The sequence below is a fragment of the Penaeus vannamei genome, chromosome 18 (assembly GCF_042767895.1).
Source record: "Penaeus vannamei isolate JL-2024 chromosome 18, ASM4276789v1, whole genome shotgun sequence".
Lineage (NCBI taxonomy): Eukaryota > Metazoa > Arthropoda > Malacostraca > Decapoda > Penaeidae > Penaeus > Penaeus vannamei.
Window position 1 is genome coordinate 37398308 of NC_091566.1, and position 10000 is coordinate 37408307.

Genomic DNA, 10000 nt, shown 5'->3' on the forward strand with positions numbered 1-10000 from the left:
CCTTTCCTTTGCTCCCTTCTGACCCCTCTTCCCCTTAACCCTTTTTCATCGTCTCTTCTCATCCCTTGGTCATCCCTGCGTCTCCCTCCTCCCTTCCCCCTTTTGATCGTCCTCCTTCCTTACTCCCCTTCTGATCCTCTCCCTTTCATCCTCCACCCTTTCTTCCCCCTTTTATCCCCTCCCCTTCTCCTTCTCCTCCTCCTTCCCCTTCCCCCTCCCCCTCCCTTTCCCCTTTTGATCGTCCTTTCCCTTCCCTTACCCCTTCCCTTCCCCTCCTCTTGTCCCTCCCCTCTCCTTTCCCCTCACTTTAACTTGTCCTTCCCCCTTTCCTTGCCCCTCTTCTGACCCTCTTTCTCCCTCTCCCTCCCTTACCCCTTTTTCATCGTCCTTTCTCCTTATCCCTTTGGTCCCATCCCTGCGTCTCCCTCCTCCCTTTCCCCTTTGATCGTCCTTTTCCTTCCCTTACCCCTTCTCAACCCCTCCCTTTCATCCTTTCCACCTTTTGATCATCCCTTTTATCCCCCTTCCCCATCTCCTTCATCTCCTCCCCCTCCCTTTCCCCTTTTGATCGTCCTTTCCCTTCCCTTACCCCTTACTCATCCCCTCCTTCTCCCTCCCCCTCCCCTTCCCTTTTGATCGTCTCAGCCCTTCCCTTCCCTTACCCCCTACTGACCCCCTTCCCCCTTCCCCCTCCCTTTCCCCTTTTGATCATCCCACCCCCTTCCCTTCCCCTTTTCATCCCCTCCCCTCTCCCCCCGCCCCCCACCCCCTCGTTGAAGGTGGTCGCAGGTCGGCCAGAAATGCCCCCGCGCGCGTATCTGCCACGGCCGCGGGCGTTGATATCCTTTGAAGTGACGCTAACACAAAACACACAGTAAAATGAGATCCTCACAGGGGTGGTCTTGTTCCCTTTGTGGTGTCCCGCCCTCCTCCCCCCCCCATCCTCCCCTGTCCTATCCTCCCCGGTCTGCCCGCTCTCACCTATCCTCCCCTTTCCTCCCCGCCCGTTCTCTCTCCTGCCCTCCCCTATCCTCCTCGCCCGCTCTCCCCTATCCTCCCTGCCCCTCCCCAGTCCGACCTGGTTCTCTCTCTTTCTCTCCCCCTCACCCCATACCCTGTCTCTCCCCTCTCCCCTTCCCTACCTCCCCCTTCGATCCCCGCCACGTTGCACACGCATAGACGCACACACAGACACACACACACACACACACACACACACACACACGTACACGCAGACGCCATCCGTGCGTAAGCTGGCGTGCATCCGTGCTTGCATTTACAATCACACCGCATATAACTATTCTCTACATTAACAAGTCCTCCCGCCCACACACACATGCAAACGCAATTACCTCTTACACACAGCTACACGCTCCTCTCTCTCCCTCTCTTTGGCTTCTCCCTCCCTTTCTCTCCCCTTTCCCTCTCCTCCGCTCCTCCATTCCTCTCCCTCCTGTCGCAGAATTGGTATGAGCGACACCCAGGCAGATGCAAGATAGGTTTCAGTCCGGAGGTCTGTCTGTCTGTCTGTTTTTCTGTCTGTCTGTCTACCTGCCTGCCTGTCTGTCTGTCTGTCTGTCTGTCTGTCTGTCTGTCTACCTGCCTGCCTGTCTGTCTGTCTGTCTGTCTGTCTCTGTCTGTCTGTCTGTCTGTCTGTCTGTCTGTCCGTCCGGCCGTCTGTCTGTCTTTCGGCCGTTTTATCGCTCTTCCCTCTACGCCACCCACTACGAAAAAAAAAACCCGCTTGCATGCATAGTTCTCCACAAACACACGTAAACAAAGACGCGATGCCATGTCTGCTCCGTCTTTTATGAAGACGATCCCTTGTCATCTCTACAATAATATCCTGCTTTTGCTTCTGCTCTTCCTCTTCCTTCTCCCCATCCTTCCTTCCTTCCTTCCTTCCTTCCTCCTCGTCCCTCCTTCTCCTTCTCTTCCTTCTCCTCCTTCCCTCCCTCCCTCCCTCCTTCGCTTCCTTCCTCCCTCCTTCTCCTCGCTCCTCCTCCCTCCCTCCCTCCTTCCTCCTCCTCCCTCCCTCCTCTTCCTCCTCCCCTCACCCTCCCTTTCTTCCCCCCTCCTCCTCCTCCTCCGTCCGCCCATCTCTCTCGGCCGGAGGTGGCGCACAAAGGCCTCCGCCCCTCCGACTTTGAAGTGAATAATGACGATAAAAAGGAGCCAAGACAAAAATTAAAATGAGAACTGGTTAAACTTTTGCCAAGGAGTGTGAAGTTGTTGAGATGGGGGGGGGGGAGAGAGAGAGAGAGAGAGAGAGAGAGAGAGAGAGAGAGAGAGAGAGAGAAAGAGAGAGAGAGAGAGAGAGAGAGAGAGAGAGAGAGAGAGAGAAGAGAGAGAGAGAGAGAGAGAGAGAGAGAGAGAGAGAGAGAGAGAGAGAGAGAGAGACTATGATAATAAAATACTATATTACAACCACCCAACCACCAGACCCGCACAAAAAAACAATCCTCTTTCCGCCCAAAAGAAAACTAACAACTATATTACAACCACCCCATCCAAAAAACCAGAACAAAAAACACAAAACAAAACAAGAAAAAAAAACAAAAAATAAATAAAATAAATCCCAAAACAAGAGAAAAAAACAATAATAAAATAAATCCCCCCTCAAAAAAAAAATCACAAAACCAAAACAAAAGCAAAATCTCCAAAAAATAATAAAATCCCGAGAATCACCCGCCTTCACTCCTAACAACCTGAGCGACCGTCCTTCTCCTAATCACCCAGGCGCTTATAACCCGTCCAGGCCCATTAACTCCGGGTTAAGTAATAGTACAGGAGGTGGCGCCGGTCGAGGGGAAAGGGAGGAGGGGGGAAAGGGTGGAGGGGGAGGGGAAAGGGTGGACGGGGAGGGGGAGGGGAGGGTGCAGGAAACGAGGAGGGAGGAGAGAAAGGGGAGGGGGAAGGGGGAAGAAAACGAGGGAGGAGGGGGAGGGGGAGGGAGGAGGGGAAGGGGGAGGACACGAGGGGGAGGAAATGAGGGGGAAAGGGTCGAGGGGGAAGGGGGAAGAGGGGAGGTGTGAAGAGTAGATGGCAAGAGGAAAAGGGAAGAGGGGAAGGGTAGAGGACACGAGGGGGAGGAAATGAGGGGGGAGGGGAAGGGGGGAGGACACGAGGAGGTGGGGGGGAAAGAGGGAGGTGTGAAGAGTAGATGGCAAGAGGAAAAGGGCAATGAGGGGAGACGGGGAGGAAGGGGAAGAGGGGTGGAAAAGGGAATAGCAAGTGATTTAAGACTCCTTCAGCCTTTTCTCCTTTCCCCTTTCTCCCCTTCCCCCGATGCTTCCCTTTCAACGGCCCGGGAGGAAATAAGCCTCTTTTAACACCTTCTTCCCCTGGATGACACCGAGGGAATGGAGGGAGAGGCAGGTGCGTGGTGGAGGGAAGGGGGGGGGAAGGGGAGGGAAGTGAATGGGAAATGCGGGAAGGGGATGTAAGTGAATGGGAAATGTGGGAAGGGGAGGGAAGTGAATGGGAAATGTGGGAAGGGGAGGGAAGTGAATAGGGAATGTGGGAAGGGGAGGGAAGTGAATGGGAAATGCGGGAAGGGGAGGGAGGGGAAGAAGGGCACACGTCTGAGGGGAAGGGAACGAGGGAGGCGTATGTGGAGGGATGACATCAAGGGATATGTGAAAGGCGAAGGGAGGGGAAGGGAGGGGGACGAAGGCATCTGACTGAGGGGAAGGGAGCGAGGGAGGCGTACGCTGGGGTAGGGGCGGGGTAGGGGACATGTGGGGGGGAGGGGAGGAGGCGTATGCAGGAGAGGAGGAGGAAGGAAGGAAGGAAGTGGTGCAGAAGGCAATACAGGTAATGGCACATTCCCGACGTCTTTGAACTGCGCTGTTAACGCCTGGTTGGCACTCCTGACTCCTCGCCGCCTGCGCCCATTACGACCGCCTCCCTCGCTCGCTGCTGGCACCCCGTTTCTCCTGCAGGCTCATCTCGGAATGGCTACGTGCTTGAAGTTGCTCCAACGCATCCTGAAACCCCTATTCTATCCCCCTATCTGACTCCTCGGCTCGGGATATCTCGGTGGAAAGACGGCGAGTAAAGCGGAGATAAAAGCAAAAGACTGGTATAAAAAAAGATATCAAATAAAATAAAATAAAAAAATCGTGAGCGCGCGTGTATGTAAGCGCCCCTGTATACCTGGGCTCCCTTCCGTCCGCGCGGAGAAACAAGTCCCGCCCATAGGCACAATAAATAAAGATAAACTGCGAGATGGCCGCCTCCCGAACCATCAGGGGACACACAATACATTACAATTTGAGAAAAAAGTACTTCCAATTTACATAAACATAAATAAGCGTTTGCCCGCCATTACCTTGTTCTTGGCCGCGAGACTGCCAGGTGGTGCGCCGGCTCGCGTCTGCCGACTTTTAAGACTCGCAAAGCAGAGTCGAGAAGATGGCATATGCCCAGCATTGTCTTAACGGCGGTCTTGAGGAGTGTAAAGTCATTAGCGTGTCCTACGATTCTATTAGCGATTAATTATTACGTTCCGCGAGACAATTGCACATTCTCTCCGCGTCCTCCTTTCTCTCTCTCTCCTTTCCAATAAAAATCGACACCAGTACTCGTAAATAAATGCAAGAATTAGGAGGGCGATTCTCCCCTGATACGAAGCGGGTCGCAAAAGGCATTTAATTTGGAAATAACGATTCTCTCTTTTCGTTTCCCTCCCTTTTTTTTGGCCTAAAAGTGAAGAAAGAGAGCGGGCTGGCTGCGCGGGAGGGCGGGGCGTCCCAAGCCTACATTTTCCCCATAAATAAAACATCAGCAATAGATAGGACGTCTCTACCCGGCAGTCATGCTAAGCCTTATTTACATGGAGGGCTTTGGTTCTCTCTCTCTCTCTCTCTCTCTTTCTCTCTCTCTCTCTCTCTCTCTCTCTCTCTCTCTCTCTCTCTCTCTCTCTCTCTCTCTCTCTCTCTCTCTCTCTCTCTCTCTCTCTAATTCTTCCCCAGACACAAAAGCTTCAAATGGTCACACGCTGACAGCCTGCAACTGCATGTTAGGCTCCGGCAGATTCATGTGTCATACTGGAATGAAGTGATGTCATACGCGTATGCATTCGCAAGCAGAATCCAACACGAAATAAGCAGTAAAAATATAACATATGGATATAATCACAAAAATATAAAACACAATCTACAATAATCAATATGCATATGGTGCACATGTGTATGTATTCATATATACATATACATACATACATATATACATATGCATATATATATATATATATATATATATATATATATATATATATATATATATACATATACATATACATATACATATACATATACATATACACACACACACACGCATATACATACAAACACACGAAGATACAAATCAAAATAACACACAAAAAAACACGAAATCACAGAAAAAGACACACTGACACACAGAGGGCGAGGTGCAAGCGACACGCGGAGGGGCCAGGGAGAGGCGGCGGGACACTGGAGGAGGAAACCGGAGGAAAGCTTCAAGGGGGGCAGTGACAGCGACTTGTTAGTTCACTCGGAGGCCACACTACACAGGAGGAGGGAGGAGGAGGGAGGAGTGAAGGAGGAGGGAGGAGGGAGGAGGGAGGGGTGAGGAAGTGAGGAAGAAGGAGGAGGGAGGAGGGAGAAGGAGGAGTGAGGGAGAAGGTAGTGGTGGGGGCAAGGAGTGATAGAGGAGGTGGCGAGAGGGAAGGAGTGAGGAAGGAGGAGGGAGTGAGGGAGAAGGTGGCGAGAAGGCAGGAGTAAGGGAGGAGGAGGAGTAGGGAGGTGGCGAGAGGGAAGGAGTGTGGGAGAAAGTGGTGGGGGGAGTGAGGAGGTGGCGAGAGGGATGGAATGAGGGAGGAGGTGGTGGGGAGGAAAGAGGATGGAGGGTATGGATATGGATGGATGGAGGAAGGGGGAGGGAGAGGGAGAGGGAGAGAGAGAGAGAGAGAGAGAGAGAGAGAGAGAGAGAGAGAGAGAGAGAGAGAGAGAGAGAGAGAGAGAGAGAGAGAGAGAGAGAGAGAGAGAGAGAGAGAGATAATGATTTCACGGAATATGAATCAAAATGTCATAGTGGTAGCAAGGTAAGCAGATAACGATAAGAATAAAGAGAAATAACAGTAAAGATGGAAAGAGCCAAGGAAAAGAAAAAGAAAAAATCCAAAAACGACGGACTAAAAATAAATAAATAAATAAATAAAAAATAAAAAGAATAATAGGGAAATCCAAAAAGACAGAAATGGAGGATGAAAAAAAATAATAATAATAATAGAAAAATCCTAAAAGACAGAAATGGAAGATGAAAAAAACGAAAAGACGAATAAAAAGGGAAGAGGCAAAATGAAAATATGGGTCCGAGGAACAGCATGAGCGCAGCATGAGCATCAGCAATGAGGAATGCAGGTGAGGAGGAGGAGGAGGAGGGGTGGGGGTCGGATGCTGGCGGCTGGCGGCGGCGCAGAAGGAGGAGGAGGAGGAGGAGGAAGATAAGAAAGGAGGAGGGGAAGGAAAAGGTGAGGTGAGGAGGTGAGGACGTGAAGAAGAAGAAGGAGGAGGAGAATGAGAATATGGAAAGAGAATGTGAAGGAAAAATAAAGGATAAGGAAGAGACTGCATGGAGGAAAAGGAAAAGGGAAAAAAGATAAGGTAGAATGAGGATCAGGAAAAAGAGGAGGAGAATGAGGATACGGAAAAAAGGATATAAAGAAAATAAGGATAAGGAAGGGACGGCATGGAGGAAAAAGAAAAGGCGGGGAAAAGGAAAAAGGAAGAAGGAGGATAAGGATGATTAGGAGGAGAAGGTAAATGAAGATAAGGAAAATAAGGTGGATAAGGATAACCGGGGGAAGGAGGAGGAGAAGGAGGAGAAGGAAAATAAGGTAGATAAGGAGGAGGAAATGAGGATCAGGAAAGGAGGATAAAACGGAGCAGGAGGAGGAGGACAAGGAAAGAAGGATGAGCAAGAGGATCAGAAGGAATAGGACAAGGAAAGAAGGATAAGGACCAGGAGGACCAGGAGGATCAGGAGGAGCAGGAGGAGGAGGAGGAGGAGGAGTAGCTGAGGAACTTACAACTGGTATAGTGCCTGGTACGACGGGGGTGCCTGGGCTGAGACCCTGAATCTGAGTCATGATGGCATTCTTGAGAGCCAGGTGGTTCCTTCCGTTGATGAGCAGCTGGTCCTTGAGATGCTGCGGAGGGTGAAAGTACTTGCAGGGCGGCTTCTCACGGTTACATCGACCCTGCAGGAGGAGAAGGAGGAGAAGGGAGTTAAGAGGAGGTCCTTGCGTCACGAGGAGGAGAGGCATCAGTGTAAATATAAAGGATGATAAGAGACATCAGTGTAAATATAAAGTGTGAATTTAAAGGTATAAGAGATATCAGTGTATGTATGAAGGATGAGAGATATCAGTGTATGTATAAAGGTATAAGAGATATCAGTGTAAATATAAATTATGAGAAATATCAGTGTATGTATAAGGGATAAGAAATATCAGTGTATGTGTAAAGGATGAAAGATATCAGAGTATGTGTAAAGGATGAGAGATATCAGTGTATGTATAAAGGTATAAGAGATATCAGTGTAAATATAAAGTATGAGATATCATTATATATATAAATGGTATAAGAAATATCGATGTAAATATAAATGACAAGAGATATCAATGTAAATATAAAGGATAAGAGATATTGATGTAAATATAGAGGATAAAATCAATGTCAATATAACCACATGTTTTGGTGGAGTGAAATGGCAGTTATAACAAACATAACCGTAAGGGAGAACATTAATAATATCTATAAACATATCATGAAATAAAATTAGTTGTAATAAACACAACCGCAACGAAAATATATGGTAATATAAAATAGAACATTAATAATATGTATAAACACATATTATGATGAGACAAAATTAATCTTAATTAATCTTAATACCCTTAAACGTAATGACAAGATAAGATAGAACAATAATAATATGTATAAACATGTATTATGATAAAATTGAATGGGGCTTTAATACAAATACATGTAATGATATGATATGATATGATAAAACAGAGCACTAATATGGTCATATAAAATACAAGAATGGTAATGTTATAATATACTGTAATGATATACAGTATCAGATACAACATATATATATATATATATATATATATATATATATATATATATATATATATATATATATATATATATATATATATATATATAAGTGAAAATAAACGACCAAAAAAGCATACAGGGGTTTTAAATCTCAAGTGCTAAAAGAGCTCCTTAGATGCACTGAAAGAGCGGACAGTGTGTGTGTGTGTGTGTGTGTGTGTGTGTGTGTATGTGTGTGTGTGTGTGTGTGTGTGTGTGTGTGTGTGTGTGTGTGTGTGTGTGTGTGTGTGTGTGTGTGTGTGTGTGCGTGCGTGTGCGTGTGCGCGCATGTGTGTCGTTGTTGTTTGTTCCTTATTTTAATCAATATTTGGATAAAGGAAAAATCTTTGATCTTCACAAACATCCCTACACACACACATTCCACACACGAGCACGCGCCCGCACACGCCCGCCTGAGAACACTCCCGCCCTCAGCGAAAGCGCACTCCCGCCCACACACACCGCTGCGCCCCCCCCTCCAAAAGCCCTTCGGTGCGACTCCAGCAAAACCCCCCGAAAGCCGCCACGTTGGAAATACTCATGTGAATGCGGCAACAGCGCCCGGTAACTGGGGGTCTGATTGAACGCTCTTGGCCATGCCGATTCGTCGGGGGAAATCCGACACTGAAAATCGCCGATGTATTTATGCATTCTCCTTCTACCCTTCCCCCCCCCCCCTATCACTCTCACCTTAACCCCCCATTCTCCCACTCTTCCCCTCTTACTCTCCCTCTCTCACCCTCTCACCTCACCCCCTAGACCGAAGAATGAAAGATAAAACAAGAAAAAAAAACAAGAAGGAAAAGTAGACAGACTAACGAAACAGAAAGAGCCAAACAGACAGACAAGCGAAACAGAAAGACACAAACAGACAGATACGAAACAGAAAGAGAAAAACGAAACAGAGAGACAGACAGACAAAAACAACCGAACCAGAATGAGACAAACAGACACACAGCCAGACACAAACAAACAGACACACAGACAGACAAACAAACAAACAGACACACAGGCAGACACAAACAAACAGACACACAGCCAGACACAAACAAACAAACAGACACACAGACAAACAAACAAACAAACACAGATGCACCCGCACAGAGCAGCGGGCACCGGGGCAGTTAACATTTCCGCCAGGTGTCGCGCCTCCACTCGACGAAACATTAGCATAAATGTCAAACATGCTGTAACCTGGAACGGCGCCGCAATTACGATATTTACGCCGACTCGCGCATCCTCGGCGGCGAAGGAGGAGGATAAGGAGGAGGAGGAGGAAGAGGAGAAGGAACTGGAGGACTGGGGAGAGGGGGGGGCATGAGCGGGAGGTGGTGGAGGATGGAGGGGAGGAGAGAGAGGAAGAGGAGGAGGGGGAAATGGAGAAGAAAGAAGTGGAGGATTAAGAAGAAGAAGAAGAAGGCAAGAGAGAGGAGGAACGGAGAAGAGGGAGAAGAAGGCAAGAGAGAGGAGGAACGGAGAAAAAGAAGACAAGAAAGAGGAGGAACGGAGAAGAAGAAGAAGGACAATTACACGAGAGAACACGAGTGAAGAACGTGCTATCCCGACGAGACGCCGTTACTCTAACAATACCCAATCAATCAAAGTTATCAGCGCCCATTAACATACCAATAATATTCCTTCACTAACAATAATTACCGCGCCACCCTCGACATTACGTGTCACACACACACACACACACACACACACACACACACACACACACACACACACACACACACACACACACACACACACACACACACACACACAGAGAGAGAGAGAGAGAGAGAGAGAGAGAGAGAGAGAGAGAGAGAGAGAGAGAGAGAGAGAAAGAAAGAGAGAGA

At 48.3% G+C, this 10000-nt stretch overlaps 1 protein-coding gene across 24 annotated transcripts in view; it reads right to left on the reverse strand.

Annotated features, from left to right (window-relative positions):
* Positions 1–10000, reverse strand: part of LOC113808002 (muscleblind-like protein 1) — a 575352-nt gene that overhangs the window by 133413 nt on the left and 431939 nt on the right. For all 24 annotated transcript variants that reach the window (XM_070133277.1, XM_070133275.1, XM_070133286.1 and 21 more), the window contains one exon: positions 7076–7246. In XM_070133277.1, coding sequence (XP_069989378.1) covers positions 7076–7246 — 171 coding nt within the window. The remainder of the gene's footprint in view (positions 1–7075; positions 7247–10000) is intronic.